We start from the raw sequence: 26,882 nt of genomic DNA, 5'->3' as shown, positions 1-26,882 counted from the left end.
AGAAAAGAAACAATTTTTCATTAATCAAGATACGTAGGTGGTCCTTTGCTGGATAATTTGAATTGACACAAGTGGACCCGAGCTACGTTACGACTAGCTTAATAGTGCACATAGATAGATGGAGCCCGTGGAATTTAGGCATGCTTTGGTCATACCTTGTTTTTATTTGTGGCAATCTTTGGTTTGTAACCTGTCCAACCTATATTTGCAGTGGTTGAATGGAACCGCATCCGGCAGCATCACCTAAAAGGCAGACGATACCGATAGTTCATACAAAGGATAGGGATAGGCGGACGACACCCATAGTTCCTACAAAGGATAGGTATGGGGGCCGAAGGGTTATTGACATATTGGAATATCAACAAAAAATGTTTATCACGTTGCTAGTATGCGTAAAGCATAAGCTTCAATCAATGCCACGTGAAAAGCAACAAGCGTAACCCAAAAGTAGCTCGACATGAGTTTCAACGCATCATTTGAGCAGTACATTCTGCATATGGCAAGAGTACCATTATTTCAACTCAAACACCGGCGGGTACATGAGAAATCAAGAATGAGTCTCATAAGGTGTAGTCATCACGGATCAACAACAAAATGCCCACTCCATTGAAAGAACATCAGCTTCAGCAGACATTCACATCCCCTTTCCAGCATTTTATTGATCCTCTGTCATTGCTGTCAGTCTTCCGGCATATCCGAACGAATAACTGGCAAAAAAAGAAGTGATCATTAGGCTGGTTACCAAGACCAACTCAAACTTGATAAATTCTGTCGCTGGCTCAGACATGGGCACATGTCCAGTATTAAATAAGTAAAAGTGCATCAACTATCCTATGAAGCTTTTCAACCATATCATCTAAGCCAACACAGAAAAGAAGCACCAGAAGTATAGGTGACAAAGTTCTATGGAATCTGAGCAGTCCAAGAATAAGTCAAAGAGACCTCCATCATTATCCAAGCCAAATATAATTAGGAAAGGCCAACCAAAGAAAGAAATACTAAAAACATCATTTTCAAATGAGTGATGACAAATCGACTCGTACAGGGCAGCACCAATCCCAGATCCCAATCGCAAATGATACAACTTATGGAACATGTTGACCAACCCATGCGATAATACCCAAAGAATCAATAGACACGCTTAGTTACACTGAGAAGGTTCAGTCAGCACCACTATATGGCACTACTGCCCTAGCATTTCCTATGCAGACATCTCTTTGACATGGCTACGCAATCAAAAACCTGTCTTCAAAAAGTGTTAAGTCAACAGGCAAAAGGCATGCACTTGAAACTCAACAATCAGTGGGAACAATTGGTACACAGCTTCTCAACTCAAAAGAGCACAAAATATATTTATACATCTGTCTTAAGATGGACAGAAGCCAGTTCATTATACGGTATTTGTAGAATTAAATGTCCACAGATGATGTTATGTACTGTCCTAAGTTAGAACTTTTCATGCATAGGAATTGGCACAATAAACGGAATTCACATGCACTGAAACTCAAAGGAGACAACCATGGTACTCAATCCTCTAAGCGACATTAAGGTAGGTTCAAAATGCCGATGGATATCACCAGAAACTAAAGGTTGCCAATTTGTGGGAATAAATTTCCTGAACTTCACCATCGATACAGGTATTCTTATTGCTACCCATCCTACACCTTCGGGCACTCACTATAAAAAGTACCCAGTCACGAACCAGGTCTCAACACAAAGCATGCGAGACACCCAAATCACCTGCATGCATTAAACCCGAGAATGAAAATGTATCATCAACTAACAAAGCCCTATTTACTGGTGAACACTCGTATAAATTAACCTTCCAAAAATATTTGGTTAAATTAAAAATACTGAGTATATTCTCCTTGCACTGCCGTCATTCATCTGATATGCTCAGTTTACATGTAGCATGACTGGGAAAACAGAAGATTAGCAGCTCAGTAATAGGTCCATTGAGCACAAACTTTTTTCATTATGTATCGGTTTGTGGGTTGTCGGAGGGGGAGACTGATGATTGTCCTCCATTCATTCAGAAAGTTAAGCATAAAGCAGGTGAAAATATCAAGTAACATGAACAAGCAAATATAAGGGGAGAGTGGATCATGTTGTTAATGTTTCACACGCAACAATATTAAAAACAGAATGACGCCATGAGTCAATGATGAATGGTCACACAAATGCAAAGGGCAAGCAGCAGAAAATATCAGGCGTCCAAATCCCTACTTAGGGATTTTTTGGATACAATGCTCAAAATCTAAATGCAGAACCAATCCTGTCCTGAGAACCCTATCTCAGGGAGCAAGTGCAACACAATGCAGAAAATCATAGGGCCTTTGTCAACAAGAATTACATTTAGGAATATATCACCTAACCTAAAGAGAGCGAGGCTGATCCACCTAAGGGAGAGAACACAAGAGCGACTCCTTGGAAAGGGGATAAAAAGTGGGAAACTCACATTTCCAAATACCGAGGACAGAACACAAGGAACAACTAGATATCCCAAAGATGAAGTAATTCGCAAGCTCTACTAACCTGCCACCATTACCTTCAATGAAAGATAAAAGAGACTCCTAAATCCTTGTACAAACGGATAGCGACATACCGAAAATGAGCAGGCAACTCTCTCTCTCCAACAAAATTAAACTTACGAAAATTTCTAAGGACAACATAAGGATAGATCCGATATAAAGGGAGAATAGATTGTGCACACAGAGGTTCCTACTAATGCTGATTGAAAGGGATCAGAAGCTTATTACTCTAGACACTGAAGCAGATTCTCCAGCTCTTTGTGACAGTTTTTTTTTTTTTTGGTAAAGGTAAATATGTATATAACTTTCCACAGCGCTAATTACATCTTTGTGACAGTTTTTGCGCTTCAATAGATGCGGAAATCAAGGGAATGTGTCATTTTCTCATGCAAGGATCTTTCTTTATATAGGTAAAGGGAAATGCACTACAAGGCACCGCATAAGTATCCTAAAGAACCAAAATTTAGCTCATCTACAATACGAAGTATCAAGTATTTCAATTGATGCAAGTACATCCACAAGCATGTCTCCACCATAGCATACCAAAATGTGAGATTTCGAACCAAGTGCCACAATAATAAAAGCTAGGCATGCAAATGGACTAACAAGATCTACTCAAGCATTACCCAAACGAGCTGCCGCTAGCAGTTGGAAATTTCATCAGTTCAAATTCTAAACAATTGATTCGATGGGTTAACCACACGAGCATTAACGGCACAACTGACTACGAAATCAGATCGACCGAAACCCTATTTGCACAATTCGAAATCATCAACAGACAGCAAACGGCGATGACATAACCGACGATAAGAGAGCGATCGAATGCAGACACTGGAGAACCAAGCGTCGAAATACCAGGCTTCTCGGCCTTGCCGTCCTTCCAGGTGGAGAGGGCGAAGTGGACCTTCTCGCGACTGATGGCTTCGGACTTGTGAGGCTCCTTGAGGCAGTTCCTCACCAGATTGGCGCAGATGTTGGAGTACGTTACGTAAGTCATCCCAGCTGCTCTCCAGAATGGCATTGGGGCGCTCATCTTGACTCCCTCTCTACTTTCTCTCTCTACCACAGTCTCTGTGTGGAAGGAGCAATGGACAGACGAAGAAGAAGAAGTGGAAACGATCGCCTCTCTCTGTGTCTCTGACCTGCGGTTAACGCTAAGGCCGTCTGGTGATTAATGATGAATTATGTGGGCCGACGAAAGGGGATGGACTTCCCCATGCGGGCCCCAATTTCCGCACGATATCCATGGGCTACCAACTATCATGGCCCAAAAATTGCGTTTTCAATAATATAAGGAGTGTTTGGTTCGAAAAAAACTCCATAATAAAAAAAATACTTTTTGAGAAGTTATTTTTCAGAAAAATGATCAATTTTTTTAGGGGAGAGCATGATTTAAGGATAGAATCGAGAACTGAAAAATTGAACCACCAGTTTTCGGTTCGATTTTAGGTTCTGACGAGGAAGGGCCCAACTTTGGGTTCTAATTTCCCAGGAACCGCCATTTTTTGATTGGTTCGAATCGAAATTGGGAAAACCATAACATAAAACATGTAGACTAGACTTGATAGTAGAGTTCCATTCGTTTTGAGAATTCTACCTTCTCCTGCTTTCCTTCCGAGATCGCCAGCACATGGCCCCTGCCGTCCATTGGCTTCATCATTGGCGACCATCTCTCTCTGGCAAAGTTCTCTCCTTTTCCAGTTTTCACCTTTCCTCTTCGAGATTGCCAGTTTTCGCCTTCGCCAATTGCACGACCTCCTGTCCATCGGCGACCGTTAATTGCTAACGTGCGACCTCCCGTCCACCAGCTCCATCACCGGCGACCATTCCTCTCCGTCAAAGCTCTCTCCTTTTCTCCCTGAGATCACCAGTTCTCACCTTCGCCAGTCGCACGACCTCACGACCTCTTGTCCACCGGCGACCATCCATCGCAACTTCATCATCGTCTATAAATCATGTAATGTCAACGCGCTATTTTGATTGTAGTTGAAACTGAAGTTCAACCTTCCCTGTTCAAAGCATGTGTCAGACCATAATCTGTTCGACAAAATGCCCAAAGGCACAATTGAATGATATATGATATTATCATATCCGACACATGGATTCAAGCATGTGTTTAACCATAATCTATCGCCTCTCTCAGCTTCTTAATAACATCCTTGGCATGTCCTAGAACTTCGTTGTCAATCCCCTCGAAAAAGCCACAGTTATGCAACTGGTTCATTAAGATCACATCAAGTTAGGAGACAGAAAAGGTGGGAAAAATTCATGTGGGTTCCGTTTTGCTTTTACCATAATTGATCACAACACTAATCTGTTCTTTTCATTTTGACTTCCAAAGAAGAAGAAAAACTAGCAATGGGGTTCTATCCAAAAGAAGCGAAGCGTCAACTCAACAGCAATCATTGTATAGCCGTGACCATAAACTTTACGTTCATGTGCATATCATTAATAATGTAAAGAACACAACAACGGAGATAAGGGAGAAATGAGAGATTCGGGTTTTACTTCGACCCTATAACTAAATGTTTGAATGGTTATGTACGGAAGTTTGTTTTGCTATTTTATAAATGTTTGATCTTTATTTTGCAATCTCTAAGTATATTCTATTATTGTTGTATATGTGTGAAATTGATGTATCAAGATAACATGTCAATGTTGGTGGAGGGATGTGAGGATATGTCTCTAAACACAAAATTGAAATTGTCGAAAGATGAAGGTGAAGAAGAGCCATTCACAATAGTGAGTGCGACAAACAAAGTACTCGATTCTCGTCTTCCTCCTCGTGATAAGAAATATACATCCGATTGTTGGAATCATTATGCAAAAATCGGCTTAAGTACACTACAAGTGCCAAAACTTGTGTACGGCGCTCATTTTAGTGTCAAAACTTTCAAAACGTTCACTTAAGTGCCAAAATATTTGAAAAACGATCATTTCGGTGCCAAAACTTTCAAAACAATCACTTAAGCCCGAACTTTTTTTAAAAACAATCATTTAAGTGTCAATTTTTAAAAAAAACGGTTACCTTAGTGTCAACTCCACCGCGCCACGTTAGCTCAAATATTAATAAAAAAAGCGCGTGTTGGATTTCCGGTAAGCCACGTCGGCTAAAATTGGAGTTGGCATTGAAGTGATTGTTTTTATAAGAAGTTGGCACTTAAGTGATCGTTTTTTAAAAAAGTTGGCACTTAAGTGATCATTTTGAAAGTTTTGGCACTAAAGCGAGCGTCGTACACAAGTTTTGGCACTTTTAGTGTTCTTTAGCCTGCAAAAATCATAGACAAGAAGACTTGATGTCTTGGGGCGTACTAGCAAGTTTTTGGTGTCGGAGGCATGGAAGATACTTTTTAACGAGCCGTGGAAGCTTGATATGGGTGATGCTATTAAGTATGGTAGTATGGTGATAGTTGTGATGTAGCAGTCCCAACGTCTCGGTGACCTTTTGAACCCGTTATGTATGTAAATGGTAAAACTCATGTTACATATATATATATATATATATATATATATATATATATATAAATAATGGGGTGTCTATGTTTTGTGGTGTGTACTTAATTTTGATATGTACAAGTAGTGAACCTTATAAGGCCATACCTTCTTAGGCAATGCATCTTTATGAATGATGATCATATTTCGACTTGTTGGATTTTTTTGGTATCACTTTTCTCTTGCGCCTTATAATATATGTAATAGAATATTAACAGAGCCGCGTACTTAGTACGGTGACGCCGTAGGACATCACAGGATCAAGTTAAAGTACAGTGTTTTTAATGGTACTTCTACAATGAGGAAACACTTGACAACGTGCAAGAAGTTTCCTCGCAATGTAGCTAAGAGGTAGAAATTATTTTCCCCGCATAATGTAGACATGGCTGGCGAGGCAAGAGGAGATCCTAGCAATAGTAGTATCCTATCGACATGAATCAAGATCATTGCAAGCAAAAGCTTGCTCAGTTCATCATAGTTGATGAACAACTTTTTTCCTTAATTGAGCATGTCAGATTTCATGATTATGTCACTGAGTTACAACATCTCTTCAAACATAGATCACGATTTACAATATCTAGGTATTGCATCAAGTTGTATCTTAGCGAAAGAACTAGTTTGAAAACTTACTTTGGTAAGTGTAATTCTAGGACCGCACTTACGACCGATATATGAAGTTCCATTTAAAACCTGAATTATTTGTGTCTCACTGCACATTTTATTGATGAAAATTAAAAGTTGCACAAAAAATCATCAAATTTGTGGTAATGGACAGTCACAGAGGTAGGAAGATTAGGAAAATGGTGGAGAAATGCATCTACGATTGGGGAATAGTAAAAAAAAAAAAAGGAGTTCACAATTACCGTGGATAATGCTAGTTCAAATGATGTTGCACTTGGTTATTTAAATGATAAGCTTTCAAGAGAAGGGTTATTGATCTTATGTGTTAATGTTTTACACATGAGGTGCACTAAAAACTTGATTGTGAGAGATGGCTTGACTACGGTAGGTGCACCTATCGCACGTGTTTGAAATGTGGTTAAGTATGTGAGGAGTTCTCCCGTGTGAGCTAAAACGTTTCACTCTTGCATTTAGAGTGAAAGGATCACTTACAAGGGTTCGGCTCGTCTTGACGTTGCCACCGGATGGAACTCTGTTTACCTCATGTCAAACACCGCCAAAAGTTCATAAAAACCTTTGAAAGGATAGAAGAAGAGGATCTGTCTTTCGCAAGTGAGCTTAGTCATAATCTTTCTAAAGATGATGATTGGAAAATGCAATTGTTCTTTCCGAGTTTCTACAAAGCTCTATGAAGCCACCGAACGGATGTCGGGGAGTTCATTTGTTACATTAATGATTATTTTAGGGGATAGCTCTTTTGTATTAATATTTGAAAGATGTAACGAATGTTTTGGTTCTTAAGCTTAAGTTATAGCTACGAAAATGATAGAAAAATTTGACAAATATTTTGGGAGTTTAGATAAGGTGAATATGCTGGTGTTGATTGCGGTTGCTTGGATCTTACAAAGAAGTCGCATAATGTGAGTTTCTGTTATGGAAAATTTTTATGATGATGAATCGAAAATTAATGAGATATTTGATAAGGTGAAGAACATATTGGCGTTTGTATGAATTTTATGAGCAACCTCTTGCTTCAAATAATCAAAATTTTGGTGGCCAAAGTCTAAGTGCTAGTAGTAGTGATTCTAATGCAAATGGTAATGAAGGTAACAACAAGTATGACATCTAAACGTGGTAGAAAACCTTTATGCTCCGAAGAAAAAAGTGTACGGTGACAACAAATTTGAGTTTGATTAGTATCTTGAATATAAAGATGAAGATGCTCTTGATCTTGACCATTGGTGTGGTGGAAGACTATTGGCTCAATATATAACATCTTATTTTTGATGACTCGGGATGCTTTGTCTATTCCCGTAAACTATTGTTGCTTCAGACATTTAGTACATCGGGTAATGTGCTTGATGGTTTTCGAAGTTCTTTGACTCCTAAAATTATGGAAGCTTTAATTTGCACTCGAGTAAGAGCTGTTGGTATGCCGATTAACGTCGAATAGTGCATCGAGAACGCAAAAAAGTTTGAGTTAGGTAAGTGATGTTTATATGTTTATGTATTGTAATTTGTATGTATATCTTTTTTTTGTCAAACCTTTGTCTGTTTAATGAGTGAATGTTTTATTTATCTATTTTTCTTTTTAGATATGGATTGTCTTTATGAGGAGATTATTATCGGTAATAGAGTTTACGAGTTGAAGTGGAATGCATATATGTTGTGAGGCTTAAATAATTATTTTAGTTTAGTTAACAGTAATTTTACTTTAAAATTATTATTAAATGATGAACTATGTGTGTTGTTTCATTTGATTTTAGGTGGTTAGAATTTGGAAAAAAATTTCATGGAAGATTGATGACTGACGGAAGTTCTAAAATTTAGGTTTTATGTCACATGTTTTGAACTTGTTATTTTTTAGTTTATTTTACGTGTTCTTCTTTTTATGGATTGTTGCTATTGAGAAACGAGAAACTTTCATTTTTGTTATTGCATTCACTCTCATTTTGCATAACTAAATAGAAAAAAAAATTAGCGGGTTCTCGGATACCCTGGAAAGGATGTTGGAACCCGTAATATGGTAAGTTTTAGGTTTTAACGTATGCATGGTAGGTTCCAACGTAGGGTAGCTTTCGGGTTTCAATAAATGAGGAACATGTTCCGCTACGTAGGTTTCAAGTGGAATCTGCGGGAACCCGAAACCGCTCACTCCTAAGTTTTTCTATGTTTGGTGATATGTGACCGAAAATATTTTTCAGTGTTTTGATCTCATTCAAAAAATGATTTCAATTTCACGATTTTATTGAAGCCAAAAAAATTGAATTTTTAACATTTTTTTATTTTTTATTTCTTTTATTTTTGTCCTTCTTTCTCAGCCAATGATCGGCCACAAGCAAGGATGACGAGCTCCGGGTCTCACTAGAGGTCGACGAGCTCGCCCTAGGCCGACTCGGCTCGCCAAACTTAGCGAGCTCATCCTTGCCTATGGCCAGCAACCGGCCAAGGAAGAAGCGAAAATAAAAAATGGATATGCTCATTATAAGTCCTAAAATTCGTCACCAAAATGAAATTGAGTCCTAAAACTTGCAAAACGTGTAATCAAGTCTTAAAACTTGTTAAATTGGTACAATCGAGTCTTTCCATTAATTCCGTTCAATTTGGCTAGCGAAGAATGTTGAAGTGGCTTTTTTTAATATTTTTTCTCTCGGATGTGGCGATGATGTGGTTAAAGTGACGTCGTTTTGGCCGTAATTTGATTTTTAATATAATGTTTATTTAAATTAATTTTAAAAAAGGTAAAAAAATTGAAAAAAAACAAAACAAAACTTGAACTAGCGACAACGGCTTAGCAATCCTCGCCGCCGACGCCGCTGCCGCCCCACCACCGCCAAGAAGGGGTCGTTGAGCCCCAACCCGGGGCCGTCGAGCCTCGCGGACCTCAGGCGAGGGCCGATTGTCCAGCAACCATAATCATCCTCGTAAATTTTGCGATAGGAGCTTGACCTCGGTGAGTTGAGAGTCACCCTTGGCCGAAGTTGAAATCGAGCTATGGAAGCCTTGGATCGCATAACCACCTCCTTCTCTCTCCCTCGCCAGCACTTCATCATCTCCTCCGCCTCCGGAGGCCTAGGCAAGGGTTGCCGAACCTTGCCTAAGGTTGGCAAGGGTCGCTAGCCCCTAGTCGCAGTGCCCTCACCGTTGGGTTAAGTTCTATTTATTTATTTTTTGTACCATTTCTTTAGAACGACGTTCAATACACCTGATTTCAAAAGAGCTGAATTTTGAAAAAATTATTCCAAGTGCTTAACATTATCTTTCTCGAATCCTCAGGAAGAGAGTGAGCTCTGCAATTTCAATGAGTTCGTGATCTCTTATTTATTATGTTTATTCAGCGAGTAGAAGAAGTGGTTGCTGTGAAGTTATTAGAGAGAGAGAGAGAGAGAGAGAGAGAGAGAGAGAGAGAGAGAGAGAGAGAGAGTTTATATTGAGAAAAGCAAGATCATCAAGACCAATTTTGATTTGGTGAAGGAGGAAACATCTGGCTTTGGATTTGGTTGGTTCACCCAAGTCTCGTCGAAGGTTTTGGGTATCACTGGGACGACAAAAGATTTGAGTAGAAGTCCTATTTGTTTTCTTGATTTGGAGGAGGGGAGATGGGAAAGAGGAAGGCGCAGAAAACGAAGGAACTGTCGGTGGCAATAGCAGTAGCATCATCATCATCATCAGCAGAAGCGGGAGACGAAACCAAGTCTCCAATGGTGACCCCATGAAAGAAGGGCCGACCTCGCAAGATCGTTGAAGCAACGCAAGAAGAGGAACAGCAAAAAGAACAAATAAGATTTAAAAAAGAAAATAATAAAAAGCATCACATGGGAGACAGAAATTAATTTTAAAATATCACATCAGCATTTTCCATTAGTCAAGTTGGACGGAATTAACGGAAGGACTCGATTGCATTAATTTGACAAGTATTATAACTCGATTGCATCTTTTGCAAGTTTTAGAACTTAATTGTATTTTCGCAATAAGTTTTAGGACTTCTAATGAGCATATCCCAAGAAAAAAAAGAATAAAAAATAAAACATACTGAAATAAAATAAATATTTTAATATATTAAAAAATTCAAGTGCTGCAACTTTCGAAAAGTGTTTTCACCTCTTTAAATTTGGAAACTCACTTTCGTAATTTTATGCCTAATATTTCATTGGTTGGAAAGTGTTTTTGCTTGACTAGTCAATTTCGGTGAACTAAATGGATGAAGGTCAGAAAAATTAATTCCCAAAAAATACTTTCGCTAAAAAAAGCACCCTAAGGCTCTGTTTGTTTCATGAAAAATGAATAATTTGGAACATATTTTCTTAAAAAATGATCTCTTGTATTACTTGAAAGAATCGGCCAATGAAAAATGTTAATTATTATCGGCAATAATTTATATTTTGGAAAGATTTATAAGCAATGATGAAGTGAAATATTTGTTTTCTCTTATAAGGAAAAAGTACTAAAAAAATCCTAAACATGTTACATTTGGTTCTAATTCAGTCCTAAACGTTTTCCATTTATGCCACTCAAGTCTATTCATCCAATTTTAGCCAAAAATCACTAACATAGATGCTAGCCGTCCTACCCGGCGTGGCCGGCGCTGGCGTGCAGATTTTTAAATAATTTTTTTTACAAAATTTGGGTTTTTTTATTTTTTTATTTTTTCACTTCATTGTGGCTGGTGAGGGTAGGCCAAAATAAAATGAAAAAAAAAGAAAAGTGTCCGCATTAGCACGTAGGATGACCAACATTTATATCAGCGATTTCTAGCCAAAATTAGCTGGATGGACTCATTTGGCAAAAATGCAAAATATTTAAGATTGAATTTATCCAATTAAAAGGTTTAGAACTTAATTGGCAGCAATACAATATGTTTAAGACTTTTTTTATATACTTTCTTCCCTTTTAATGGAATTGAGTGAGAAAGAGTCAATCTCTCTTGAAATGCCCACAAAAAGGATATAGATTTATGCTAAGTTAGATCAAATTTCCGTCACCAAGAGATATAATATTAAAATTTGTAACCCAAATCCGGCCCCATCCATAACCATGGGGAAAAGTGTCAAAAAAGTTATAAACCTATTGCATTAGTGCCAATTTAGTCTTAAACCTTTTTTTATGCCAATTCAGTCCTAAACCGTTTGTATTGGTGCTAGTTAAGTCCTAAACCTTTCACAACAGTGCCAATTTAGTCCTAAAAATTTTGCATTTATGCCAATTGAGTTAATTCGGTCAATTTTGATTCAAAATCATTGGCATGAACGTCAATTATCCTACGTGCCACGGTTGGCGCTAACATTGATATTTTTTAAATATTTTTTTGATATTTTAAATAATTTTTTAAAATAATTTTGAAAAAAACCAAAAAAATGCTTAAAAAATTATTTAAAATATTAAAATAATATTAAAAGATGTCCAAATTAGCGCTAGCCGTGCCATGTAGGACAATCGATGTTCACGTTAGCGATTTTCGATCAAAATTGACCGGATTAACTCAATTGGTATAAATATAAAAGATTTAGGACTGAATTGGCAATAATACAGAAGGTTTAGGACTAAATTAGCACCAATAAAAGGTTTAGGATTTAATTGGCACAAATGCAAAAATTTTATGACTGAATTGGCACCAAAAAAAGGTTTAGGACTACATTGGTACTAATGCAATAGGTTTAGGAGTTTTTTTACACTTCTCCCCATAGCCATGCGTGTTCTTATTCGTCGGCGTGACACTCCCCTCGTCTTCACATTGCCCAGCGGGAAGTCCTAACCCACAATCAGACCCGATTAGATCACCTGAGCTCCCTCGGCGACTCAACAAGTTGATCTATATAGTCGCTCAATCCTTTTAAGGATAAAAATTACTGGGAATTGAAACTCTGCTTGAATGGGTAGAGGTCGCTAAAAAATTTAGTAAATGAGTCGATTTGAGTTGGACTATTTTCAATTCAAGCCACCCCATTTGACTAGCCTAAGTCATTTGCAATTGAAGACATACAATTTCAAACTTAGCCATATAGAATCTTTTAGTTTTTTCCCCCTTAAGGCACAGAGTTACAAGGACATAAAAATAATACAATTTTAGTGACGCGTTCCATTCAAAATTCGATATGGGTTAGATGGAGATGATTAACTTCAGATAAGGATTTTGTGGCAGCTACCAAATGTCAAATGGAGAGTGGAGAACGTATCTAAAATTTGATGGTCACATGTATTGGCTTTTTCATCTCTTTTTTCAGTTGACCATTCATGTATTTCCATAGTGTAAGTAGTCCCCGTAGTGCCTTGTCACTTGGGTCAATGTCTCTACTAAACAAAACTAAGGAATGCCAGCGAAAGGGATAACGATGAACGCTTGCGTCTTAATCTGAAACAAGCAAGCAAAGGAACAACACTCGTGATCGTTCTCTCTTTTGCATTTTTTTAATGTAACTTCCGATGCAATATGTGCAATATGTGCTTCGGCATTCTGAATAGAAACCATCTTTGATACGTAGCTTCGGCATTCTAAAGTCTGAAATGGCACGACAACATAGCAATATGTGCCCCAGGTCTCCTTTATGCTCTCCCCAGTAGTCCACTTTCCTCGATCCGAGAAGGTTGGCGGTCTGAATTCCGATGCCGACATACACCTCAATTTTGATGCCGTCACTCGGTCGGTCATTATCATCTACCCGGGGCCTCATCCACTTCTGACCAAAAAAAAAAAAAACCCCTCACCCACTAGACCTGCAATTTATTTATTATTTTAATGTATGTTATAAACTGTTGGGAAATTACGCCCATTAAGGGCAAAATTGATTACTACGTTTATTGTGATATTGATTGCAATAATTAAGGGCAGATTTAATTTCCTATTCAATGCCATGAGAGATATATGGTATCTTCTTAATATCTATACAGAACGTATGTCGTTCTACGGAATACACACTGAAAAACTCTCTCAAAACTCTCTCTGGAAAACTCTCTCGAAGAACAATTGATCGGCGAATTCAGATCGTTTTCTCACCTGCGATTTAGGGCTTTTAATTTGTGAAAACTGAGATGTGTTCGTTAATCGTGATATGCTTCTCGGATCGGTGATACAAGTTGATTATAGGGCATGCTGATCTAGTGCAGTCCGTACGTATATGTACGTATAAAATGATTCGATTGTTGTTCGGCTATAATCTACACATTGCATTTATGGGTACGTAGATTTATAATTTTTCTGCTGCGTTTATAGATCTGGATTAGTATTTAGATGTATTACCCTTTATTGGTATCGGAGCGGTGCTGTTCTTGTTTCCTGATCATGTGTTGTTCAAGAATTGCGATTGGCACAAAATACCCCGTTTTTTCGTATGTTCTGTTCCGGGGTAATCTTTTTTGTTCCGTACAATAAAACTTGTTTTAGACTCAAAATTTATATTTTGGAAAGATTTATAAGCAATGATGAAGTGAAATCTTTGTTTTCTCTCATAAGGAAAAAGTACTAAAAAAAATCCTAAACATGTTACATTGGTTCCAATTCAACCCTAAATGTTTTGCATTTATGCCACTCAAGTCTATTCATCCAATTTTAGCCAAAAATCACTAACATGGACGTCGGCCGTCCTACCCGACGTGGCCGGCGTTGGCGTGCAGATTTTTAAATAATTTTTTTTTTATTACAAAATTTGGGTTTTTTTTAGTTGTATTTTTATTTTTTTCACTTCATTCTAGCTAGCGAGGGTAGGCCAGAATAAAATGAAAAAAGAGAGAAAGAAATAAAAGAAAAGTGTCCGCATTAGCACGTAGGATGGCCGACGTCTATATCAGCAATTTCTAGCCAAAATTAGCTGGATGGACTCATTTGGCACAAATGCAAAATATTTAAGACTGAATTGATCTAATTAAAAGGTTTAGAATTGAATTGGCAGCAATACAATATGTTTAAGACTTTTTCTATATACTTTTCTTCCCTTTTAATGGAATTGGGTGAGAAAGAGTCGATCTCTCTTGAAATACCCGCAAAAAGGATATATATTTATGCTAAGTTAGATCAAATTTCTATCACCAAGAGATATAATATTAAAATTTGTAACCCAAATCCGGCCCCATCCATAGCCACGCATGTTCTTATTCGTCGGTGCGACAATCCCCTCATCTTCACATTGCCCAGCAGGAAGTCCTAGCCCACAATCAGACCCGATTAGATCACCTGAGCTCCCTCGGCGACTCAACAAGTTGGTCTATATAGTTGCTCAATCATTTTAAGGAGAAAAATTTCTGGGAATCGAAACTCGGCTCGAATGGGTAGAGGTCGCTAAAAAATTTAGTAAATGAGTCAATTTGAGTTGGACTATTTTCGATTCAAGCCACCCCATTTGACTGGCCTAAGTCACTTGCAATTGAAGACATACAATTTCAAACTTAGCCATGCAGAATCTTTTAGTTTTTTCCCCCTTAAGACACAGAGTTACAAGGACATAAAAATAATACAATTTTAGTGACGCGTTCCATTCAAAATTCGATATGGGTTAGATGGAGATGATTAACTTCAGATAAGGATTTTGTGGCAGCTACCAAATGTCAAATGGAGAGTGGAGGACGTATCTAAAATTTGATGGTCCCATGTATTGGCTTTTTCATCTCTTTTTTCAGTTGACCATTCATGTATTTCCATAGTGTAAGTAGTCCCCGTAGTGCCTTGTCACTTAGGTCAATGTCTCTACTAAACAAAACTAAGGAATGCTAGCGAGAGGGATAACGATGAACGCTTGCGTCTTAATCTGAAACAAGCAAGCAAAGGAACAACACTCGTGATCGTTCTCTCTTTTGCATTTTTTTAATGTTGTTCATAGGTGCCTTGCCTGGTCATCATTACGGCATCCGCGATAGAAACCATCTTTGATACGTAGCTTCGGCATTCTGAAGTCTGAAATGGCACGACAACATAGCAATATGTGCCCCAGGTCTCCTTTATGTTTTCCACAAGTAGTCCACTTTCCTCGATCCGAAAAGGTTGGCGGTCTGAATTCCGATGCCGACATACACCTCAATTTTGATGCCGTCACTCGGTCGGTCATTATCATCTACCCGGGGCCGCTAGGTAATCTCCGAAAAGCAGAAGTCGAAAATGAAGCAAGGAGCTCACCTATATGCTAATTATCAGTATTATAGAGCAACTTGAACATGTGCTCGCGCTATAATTTGACAAGCAAGCGAGAGAGTCAAGATAAGGAATAGTTTTCACACTGGTACGAGCGACAAGCTTGACTTGATTAGGAGATATTCGGGGACTTGCTGCTCAATTCAAGTTCGACTCAATAAAGTGCTCGATTGACTTCGATTTTAATCGCAGCGTTATTTGAAATAAGATCGCCATGCATGCATGGATGAGTACGGTTTGAGCTCGCGTTTCTAGTAGTGCATTCGAAATCAATGTCACGACAATTGTTTAAATTTTCGAGTTATAGTGGCAATTACTCGACTAGAGATCCCCCGTGTTTACAAAGTCGAGTTTCAGCAACTCAATCAGATACTTGAATTCTGACCGGAAAAAAAAAATCCGATACTTGAATTACTCGAGAAGACACTTGGAACAATAGCCGAAATTTTCTCTCTCGCTCTCCCGCTCCTACACCGTTAGGGTTTCCAGCCCAAGCAACTGGGGGAGGGAGACCTCTCCCTCCCTCTCCCCGTACCTTATCCTTTCTATCTCTTTGTCTCTTTGTCTCTCATCTTCAAGATTTCCACTTGATTTCGAGCGGATTCAAGCACTGAACATTTAGAGATCTTCTGTGCGAGGTCAAGTCTTTACTTGGATTGTTTTTCCTTCTATTTGCCATTCTGTTTTAGAAGTTTGTGAGCGTGCATAATTTTCTGCAACTGATCTTAGGTGAATATGGAGACCAATTCGGCCATTCATCTAGTTGACAGTCATCGATGAAGATGTTCATGACGTGACTCCATAAACTTTCCAAGACTCTCTTAATTTAGATTTAAGTTTAGATCAAGAGATTTTACTCTTCCGAATTAGATTTAGATATAGATCCGAGAGTTCCTTATAGATATTAGATCTGTATTCTTTCAAAATATTGATTTTGGTGTTACTGCTTGCCCATGATAATGGGGACGTCGAACGTAAACGCACATCACTGAATCTGGTGAATGGCCACCGAAATTTTATGGTGACAGATTTATTTTTGAATGATGAAAGTGTTCTCCTAGCTGTAGAATATGTTTATTATTTGCTTTTTGGTATTTGTTATTTTAGTTACCTCTTGAGCGTTGTTCCGATTAATGAATGAAATCTTCTTTTCTTTTTTTTTTTTACAAAAAAAGTGTGTTGTACTTTGTCGGCCAACCATGACCGAATTCAAGATGCTTCACAACAGAATATTCCTGGTATATATTGTCCTTTGAACCTCATCCACTTCTGACCAAAAAAAAAAAAAACCCCCTCATCCACTAGACCTGCAATTTATTTATTATTTTAATGTATGTTATAAACTGTTGGGAAATTACGCCCATTAAGGGCAAAATTGATTACTACGTTTATTGTGATATTGATTGCAATAATTAAGGGCAGATTTAATTTCCTATTCAATGCCACGAGAGATATATGGTATCTTCTTAATATCTATACAGAACGTATGCCGTTCTACGGAATACACACCGAAAAACTCTCTCAAAACTCTCTCTGGAAAACTCTCTCGAAGAACAATTGATTGGCGAATTCAGATCGTTTTCTCACCTGCGATTTAGGGCTTTTAATTTGTGAAAACTAAGATGTGTTCGTTAATCGTGATATGCTTCTCGGATCGTTGATACAAGTTGATTATAGGGCATGCTGATCTAGTGCAGTCCGTACCTATATGTATGTATAAGATGATTCGATTGTTGTTCGGCTATAATCTACACATTGCATTTATGGGTAAGTAGATTTATAATTTTTTTGCTGCATTTATAGATCTGGATTAGTATTTAGACGTATCACCCTTTATTGGTATCGTAGCGGTGATGTTCTTGTTTCCCGATCATGTGTTGTTCAGTAATTGCGATTAGCACAAAATACCCATTTTTTCGTATGTTCCGTTCTGGGCTAATCTTTTTTGTTTTCGTACAATAAAACTTGTTTTTGAATATATCAAACGAACGGGCTCATCGAGACGAGAATATCGAGTGGTCGGCGGCTGCTAGACGAGGCCGGACGGAGCCGCACATGCCAATGAAGCCAACTGCGAATGGGATTCACACACGCGAGGCACTCTCCACGTGCGGCGCACGCTCCGCCTGTGTGGAGGCGACGTCAAGGTGACATCGGCAGGTTGGATTCTGACCCGATCCGCGACCCTTTCTTAAATTCGATTTTTTTTATTAAATAGTAATAATAATATTAATAAATTAAATTTCTTTCTAAAAATTACAATTTGGTCCTCGAACTTACTAAAAATTGCAATTTGGTCCCAAACTTTTTTGAAAGTGCAATTTGATCCCGGAACTATCTGAAAATTTTGGCTCTCGATTTTTCTGAAAATTGCAATTTGGTCCCCAAACTTTCTGAGAATTACAACTTGGTCCCCAAATTTTCTAAAATTGCAATTTGATCCTTGAACTTTTTGAAAATTGCGATTTGGTCCTTGATTTTTCAGAAAAAAATTTCTTTTTGATCCCATTATATTGCAAATATCTTGTAAATTATGGTTGGTATTTGATAGTTGTATCATGGATTATGAGTGATCCTCTTTTTGTTTCCGTATTTGTTACGGAAACAAAGGTATAACTGTGGCATACTCCTCATGTTGCAAGGACATAGGCTCAGAAAGCAATACTTAAGGGTTTGTGGCATGAAATGGAAGCCATAACATGGGATGGGAGGACCGAATTGATTGACTATGTCATTTGGGCAGGTGGTTGTTTGAAATATTTTGATACGATTGTTGCTTTCAGCGATAGTCTACAAGAAAGTCAAATGGAATTTCTTCATGCTCTCTGGGAGAGGAATGGTCATTCGGATTATAATGAGCTTCTCGAAGCCTTTATAAGGAAGGATATGAAGATTAAGGCATCAAGGATGTAGACTCTTTCTGTGAACGCCACCCGGTGCATGAGTGCGCCTTGGGGCGAGTCAAAGGAACTTGCTCGAGCTGTTGCCCTATGAGGTATTTCAATCCAAAAGCTTCCAGAACGTTTTTACGAGACTTTGCCGGTCTATAAGACAAGGATTATCCGTTGAAGCATTCTTTCTATTTTTTGTTGCCTTGTTTGGGACCCTTTGTTTTCGATTTGAGGATTGTTTAACTCCCACGTTGTTTTTTTATTTCTTATTTGAACTTGTTTATGTATTTCTCGGTAATGAATAATAAATGGCAACTTTTATTGATTTTATTACTTTTGTCATAGTTGTTCATCTTTTATCCATATATGTTCAAGTGGGGGGTTAGACTAGTTTGTGTAACTATTAAATGAACTCAATTTATATAAATGATTATGTTAATGGTAATTTCAAATTGGGCTCTTTGGACGATGATTGGAAACGTAGTGAACTTTCAAATCTTAAGGCCTTTTTGTGAAACTATTCGTTAACATAGTTTGTTAGTATAAATCTTTATGCAATAAATATTAGGCATTAAAAGATTCGTGCAAAAGTGTCTAAAGAACTTTATGTTCTTATAGAATGACTTCAGTAACAAAGAGTATTGTAGCTGAGTTGAACAAGGGGGAGAAACTTAACGGCGAAAATTATGAGATATGGAGCATGAAAATCTAATATGTGCTGGAGAAGCATGAAACACTAGAAACCCTGAACCAAGTTATGGCTGCACTTGAAGAGGGTACCACCACACATCATCGGAGAGATGGAGATGCTTTTACTGCTTGGAAAAGAAATAACTCTCTTACTCGCATTACGTTGTTATCCTCACTTTCCCACGTTGCTCCCTCTATTCCGTGGTGTTGCCAAATCACCTTGAGCAAGGAAATCATCTTATTTCAAAGCACTTGCTCTTTCCTGTCCTCAATTCTCACTAGTTGTTCCATGTATGATACCCGCTCATCCAATTCAATCTCCTCGAAATTCAACACGTGAGTTGGATCGGGCTCATACTTCCTCAGCATCGATACATGAAAGACATCATGCACTTAAGCAAGTCTCGGTGGCAACACAAGATGATAAGCCAAATTCCCGATTCGTTCCAGAATCTCAAATGATCCAACATACCTTGGACTCAGCTTCCTTTTCCTACCAAATTGAGATGTCCCTCGCATAGGTGGCACTTTAAGGAAAATGTGATCACCAACTTGGAATTCTAATGGCCTATGCCTCTTGTCGGCATAACTCTTCTAACGGCTCTGGGTTGCCCTAAGTCTTTCTTTGATGGCCTTGACATAATCCATTGATTGTTGCACCAATTCAGGGCCCGTAATCTTCCTTTCGCCAACTTCGTTCCAACACACTAGAGTCCTACATGCCCTACCATACAACGCTTTGAATGCTACCATCTTGATGCTCTGCTAATAACTGTTGTTATAGACAAACTCAACCAAATAAAGTTGTTCCTCCTAACTTCCTTTGAAATCCAAAACACATGCCCGCAACTTATCCTCGAGCGTTTGAATTGTCCTTTTTGACCGGCCATCAATCTGCGGATGATAGGTTGTGCTAAACTACAGCAGCTTCGTTCCCAACGTAATCTGCAAGCTTTTTCAAAATGTGGCAATGAACTTGAGATCACAATCCGATGTGATCGTCACCGGCACTCCATGAAGACGCATTATTTGCCGCATGTACAAGTCAGCATACCTATAAATGCGAAGTCCTTTCGTACGACGATGAAATCCGCAGATTTTGTCGGTCTATCAACCATGACCTAGATTAAATCATTGCATTGCTAACTCTTTAGCAATTCCATCACGAAATCCATTATGATGTGCTCTCATTTCCACTCTGGAATATCGAGTGGTTGCAGCAATCCACCGGGCTTACAATGTTGCACTTTCACTTGTTGGCATGTTAAGTACTTTGCCACATTCTTGGCTATGTCCTCTTTCATGCCATTCCACTAGTAGTATTGCCTTAGGTTCTAGTACATCTTTGTGTTGCCACTTTTGAAAAGATTATGAGAGATATAAATGTGACTGATTGATCTAGGGTACAACATAATAGATCTACTCTAAATTATAATGCCTAATGTGAGCTGCTATATATTCCTAACAAATGTATGGCAAGAAGCTCTCAGAGTATGCTGGTTGCATGGATTATTTGCCCCTATGAACATTACGGTGAGAAGAGAAATAGAGATGTTTAGCCCTTTATGGGCGAGTGAGAAATGTTGGGAAATTATGCACATTAAGGGCAAAATTGATTATTGCCTTTATTGCGATAATTAAGGGCAGGTTTAATTTCCTATTCAATGCCATGAGAGATATATGGTATCTTCTTAATATCTATACATAATGTATGATGTTCTGCAGCATACACACCGAAAAACTCTCTCGAAGAATGATTGATTGGTAGATTCGAATCGTTGTCTCACTTGCGATTTGGGGCTTTTAACCTGTGGAAACCGAGATATGTTCGTTAATCGTGATATGCTTTTTAGATTGGTCATACAAGTTGATTCTAGGGCATGTTGATCTAGTGCAATCTATGCATATATGTACGTATATGATGATTTGATTGTTGTTTGCCTATAATCTGCATGTTGCGTTTATGGGCATGTAGATCTATAATTTTTTTGCTGCGTTTGTAGATATGGATTAGTATTTAGACGCATTACCCTTTATAAAATTTTTAATTGAAAAATATATAAGTATCAAAATTTTGCTATACGAGTCAAGCAAGTGAACTGACTGGTCCTTTCGACCAAAAAAAAAAGGACAAAGTGGCTAGTCCTCCTCTTTAAAGGTATCTTTGGACAAGAATATCCTGATCCTACTCAGATCCACATAAGCAATGCTTGAAAAAAATAAAGAAACTAGTTTTAGCTCTCTAAGTTAGATGAGATCCATGAACCGATAGGAATCACCTCGCCATGTCAAAACCGAATCCATCAAATCCGTAATTAACACCATACATGATACATGCCAGCATTCAATTCAGGATCCTTATGGCCCCGCGACCGTTGCACGAGTACCGTCAATCTTCGGAAATAAGTCCACCAATTTTTACTGTCATATTTAAAAGGGTTCCTAAAAGTCTAAATTGAGATACCTGTGACAAATTTGTTAGAATATAATTGTGTGGGCTTTATTAATTATAATTGTAATTAATAATTGGTCTAATAAAGAAAGATATATATTGTTTTCTATTTAGTCTAATATGGAGCTGAATAATATGGGCTGAAATAAACCTTATTTATAATGAGGAAATATGTTACAATCTCTATAAATAAAGCTCAAGTCTCTCCTCTCTAAACCCTAATGTCCACATAACCTCACATTAAGAATCGTCAGAAGTGATACGTGAGGGCGCATTGAAGCAAGTGATAAAGGGGGTTCATAGAGGAGAAACTTTTGAGTATCGAATCGTCACAATTCCGTATAAAAAACGATGGATTTGAAATAAGGTGCATCAATTCTTCTACTCTATGAATTTGTAATTCGCATGCCTAAACGTGATAATATTGGGTTTTTTCATAAGGATATCAATCGCAGCTTACAAAATTTACCCCAAATTAAGTTTTTGACCACAAAAAATCCCAAGCCGGTACACTTGTAATAAATTTATGCTCCATTAGTTTTCGTTAAATTTTATCGTTAAATTACTGAGTTATATGACACATGACAACCGACGGGTGTACTAGTTTGGTGTTTTTGCCATCCATTTATCACATATGTACCAATTTAAGGTTTTTTATGGTATTAATCCGATTTAATAAAAACTAACGAAGGGTAAATTTATTATAGGCGCACCAGTTTGGAATTTTCGGTGGTCAAAAAATTAATTTGCGATAAATTTTTCATATGTGTATCAATTTGGGATTTTTTTGTGGTCAAAATACTTGTTTGGGGTAAATTTATAATAGGTAGACTAGTTTAGACTTTTTGGTGGTACTAACCCTAATTAAATTATTGTAAACATGGAGAATCATGTAGTGAAGTAGTTCGCGAAAATATCTTTCGCCCAACATTGGTGGAATCGATATATCTTGGAACCTATGTTTTTCTCCAACAACTATCTTGTAGCTTTGCCAAGCTTTGTGACTCTGACGTTGACATGTGAACTTCTGCAGAATTCACCCATTTCCATGCAAAGTTCATGGACCACAAGTATTTAAGGTCATGTTTTTGCATTACTATTGATGGAGGGAATATTTACAATGCCCTTTAGCTGCATAGATTTAGCCAACCAAAGCAATCCTTCCCTTTATAATGCCCTTTAGGATAAAGTTTATTATTTGTGCTTATGAGCAAGTTGCTGCTGTGAAATGATTCTCTTTTTGAACTCCTCAAGTTTGTCCCATCTATTCATGTCTACACAACTATTCATCGCTCAATGTAAAGAGAGCGCAAACACGCAAGATCATGCTAGTTTGCTCTTATTCCAAGGCCAGAAACAGTAGTCCAATTTTGACCAGAGGAGAGCCATATAGTCAAGCTTAAAGTTGCAGAAAATGTTCCCAATGATGGCTCTTATGTGGGGTAGCTCACACTTGAGAACCCTTTGTTGCTACTTTCAAGAAGTACCCCTGTCATTTGCCTTTTACTGGTTTTTGCCTGGAACTGTGTTAGGTGAGAAAATTGAGGGGTAATGCCATTTTCTTGGTCAGTATGAGTCTGTCATCTTTCCGCAATATTGTTTGGTTCTTCTTTGCAAGTTGTTGTTTTTTAATTGCAAGTTTGGAACATTTGGATTGGGTTCTTGGTGAGAATCATCGGTCGACTTGATATTGTGTCAACTGGTTCCAAGCATAGGGTGACCCCAGTGAGAGTGATCATGGAAAAAGACAGCAACTCTAGGTTTGTGACAGACGGTCGAGATCCTGCATTGAAGCCAGTCGTGAAGGACGGGAGCAGAAGTGCCAAGAAGCTTAAATGGGTTTTGCTCCCAAAGGCGAATAAGGCCGTGTGCTCGGTGGCCTTTGTTGGAAATGTTCTCTGCGCGGTGCTGAGAAGTATCAAGAAGAGATTGCTATTTGGTCAAAGAGAGAGTTGTGAAACTGTGAAGCTGGACAAAAGTAAATTCCTCCTCAGACTTATACTGGCATTCCTGGTGGTGGCTTTGATTGCTCTATCAATTGAACCGGTTGCCCACTTCAAAGGGTGGAATAATTTCCTGAGCTCGTGTTTGCGCGCGAATCATGTTCTGGAGATCAGAGCGTGGTTTCACAGGGTCTATGCTTCGTGGTTGGAGTTGCGCGCTGAATCTGTAGTGCCTTTAGCTCAAGCTCTCTGTAGATTCTATATAGTACTCTTTTTGATACAGTCGGTGGACCGCATGGTGCTGTGTCTTGGTTGCTTGTGGATTAAGTATAAAGGGATCAAACCAAACGTCGGAGGAGATTTATTCAGATCAGACCATTTGGAAGGTCCTGAGTATGAGTATCCGATGGTTCTTGTTCAAATTCCTATGTGCAATGAGAAAGAGGTAGGCATTGCAAACCAACTGCTTTCCATTTGTATTTGTTTTTATTTTTGCAATGTGCAAGCATATTGTGATCTGGTAGAATTTGATCAGATGAGCATTTACGATTCTTGCAGCACAGAAAGATTAAGGGTAAAAGACATTCATATGCCCACTCATGGGATAAAGCTGTAAATCGTAGCAACATAACTGGATTGTTTCATAAAGCCTGTCTGAATTTGGACGTTTGATTCCTCACGAAATATCCATTTCAACAGGATGACAAACGTGTACCGGCAATAATGAATTAACGATTGGGCTGTGGACAAATGAAGTTTCTGCTTTCAGTTTGCAAAAAAACTTTAGTATGATCTTTACATCACAGTGAATATCTTAGGATGGAAGATGGTAATATGAGAAGATACTGCTGCAGTATGCACAATGTACTATCCTTATTCTTGTATCACAGACTCTGCCGTGAACTTCCTCCTTTTAGGTTTACAAGCATTCCATCACAGCAGCTTGCCAACTTAATTGGCCACAAGATCGGCTGCTTATTCAAGTTCTGGACGACTCTGATGATGAGAGCATTCAGTCTCTAATCAAGAGGGAGGTCTCAAAGTGGAGCAAAAAAGGTGTGAATATAACATATAGACATCGACAGGTTAGAACCGGATATAAGGCTGGTAACCTCAAGTCTGCCATGGACTGTGATTATGTGAAAAATTACGAGTTCGTTGCAATCTTTGATGCTGATTTCACGCCAAAACCAGACTTTCTCAATCGGACGGTCCCTTATTTCAAGGTATATCAGACTTTTAATCTCCTTCTAGTCTCCAATCGGTACTCAACACATCTCATTTACTATTCTCAACCTCTGTTGCAGGATAATCCTAAGCTAGGATTGGTTCAAGCGAGGTGGATTTTCGTAAACAAGGACGAGAACTTGCTGACGAAAATGCAGAACGTCGATAGGTGCTTCCACTTTGAAGTGGAGCAGCAGGTTAACGGGTGGATCCTCAATTTCTTCGGTTTCAATGGTACTGCTGGTGTTTGGAGGATTGAAGCCCTTCAGGATTCTGGAGGCTGGTTCGAGAGGACAACCGTGGAGGACATGGATATAGCGGTCCGTGCCCATCTCAGAGGTTGGAAGTTCATCTTCCTGAATGATGTGAAGGTATATTTAAACTGGATGCTGGATTTCTTGCTTGGTTTCATTCCTTGTTCTCGTGATTATTCTTTGGTTTCATTTGATATTCAAGACATCACTTTCTCATGTTACCAAATTTCAAAATTTAGGTGCTCAATGAGCTTCCTAATTCTTATGAAGCTTATAGAAAGCAGCAACACCGATGGCATTCGGGTCCGTGCAATCTCTTTCGTTTGTGCCTTCCGTCGATCATAGCTTCCCAGGTAATAAACTCTTGCTCTTGCTCTATCACAACTTACAACAATCGAATAGACAGCCAGGAGCTACCCCCCTACCTAGAGTAGCTGGGTAAGGTTTCCTGGACTCTCTATAGAAGACTATGATGAAGACTTCCAAGAGTTTTTTATAACGTTCTTGGCTGAATCCCAGATGGAAAAATGAAGAAAGTAAGTGAATTTGCTTTTATATTGCAGATCACTTTCTGGAAGAAAGCAAACCTGATATTCCTGTTCTTCCTTCTAAGGAAGCTGATACTACCATTCTATTCCCTGACATTCTTGTGCGTGGATTCTTCCTCTGGCCACATTCATCCCTGAAGCCGATCTACCGGTGTGGGTGATTTATTATTGGCCCATAGTGATGTTGATATTGAATGTTTTCCTCGACCCCAGATCCACCCCTTTCGTAGTCCCTTACGTTCTTTTCGAGAACACAATGTCCTTGACCAAATTCAGTGCTGCAATGTCGGGGTTGCTGCGGCTGCGTAGTTCACACGAGTGGATCGTCACAAAAAAAACAGGCCACTCGGCAGATTCTACTGAAGTGAACGAAGCTGGTAAAACCTGCAAAGGATCTTCTGGTGAGGAGCTCACTAAGCTCAACAAACGAAAGGAATGTCGGGCTGAACTTGCCAAAACTCGGAAGACAACAAGCAAGATATATAAGAAAGAGCTTGCAGTGGCTTTCTTACTACTGACTGCTGCAGTTCGGAGTCTCCTGTTGGCCAGGAAACTGCATTTCTGTTTCCTCTTACTTCAAGGCATCGCATTCCTTGTCGTTGGTCTTGGTCTAATCGGGGAGCAATGAGTTCCTCTTGGTAGACAAAACTTATCTACAATCAATGATAGGGGGCGGTGTCAAACTATGGTTAGCTTCTGTGAAGCCAGGGCAAATTGTCATTATATTGCTCATTTGATGTTATTATTTGGAGCCACAAGCAAATTGCTAAGCATGCATTGCGCAGTGTTATTGAGAGCTCGCTTTTGTCCGTCTTCCAGATAGATTTGGCGCATGTTCTTGGAAGTTTTGAGGACCGTTTCGACAGCAAGTGCTCTTGTGAAAATCTTGGACCTCCCTCAGTCCAACAAATTAGAGTTACTTCGAGCCATTATGGGGGCGAAACTGCGACCTTTTCCGTGCGGTTTCTCGATTTCAAAAGCCGTTCGCCATTCAAAAAACAACAGAAAGCGTTCCTATCCCTGGATAATGTTTTGCTTCCTGTGGTGGCAGTATCAAGAAGCTACAGAACTTAAAGATTTCAGACTCTTTTTTAGCAGAGCTACCCAAAATGAACCAG

The 26,882-nt window shown here is 38.6% G+C and overlaps 1 protein-coding gene and 1 pseudogene across 1 annotated transcript; one reads left to right on the top strand and one right to left on the bottom strand.

Moving 5' to 3' along the window:
* Nucleotides 1–437: 437 nt before the first annotated feature.
* Nucleotides 438–9,697, bottom strand: LOC115752733 (ATP synthase subunit epsilon, mitochondrial). The gene is made up of 3 exons (XM_048273500.1): nucleotides 9,665–9,697; nucleotides 3,387–3,654; nucleotides 438–707 (listed from the first exon to the last, which is right to left on the bottom strand). The coding sequence occupies exons 1-3, from the start codon at nucleotides 9,695–9,697 to the stop codon at nucleotides 679–681; spliced, it is 330 nt and encodes a 109-aa protein (XP_048129457.1). The 3' UTR covers nucleotides 438–678.
* A 13,793-nt stretch (nucleotides 9,698–23,490) lies between these two features.
* LOC115752729 lies at nucleotides 23,491–26,585 on the top strand (annotated as a pseudogene).
* Nucleotides 26,586–26,882: the final 297 nt, after the last annotated feature.

Source organism: Rhodamnia argentea, chromosome 2 (genome assembly GCF_020921035.1).
Source record: "Rhodamnia argentea isolate NSW1041297 chromosome 2, ASM2092103v1, whole genome shotgun sequence".
Lineage (NCBI taxonomy): Eukaryota > Viridiplantae > Streptophyta > Magnoliopsida > Myrtales > Myrtaceae > Rhodamnia > Rhodamnia argentea.
Note: the sequence above shows the minus strand (reverse complement) of the source record. Positions and strands in the feature narration are given on the sequence as shown.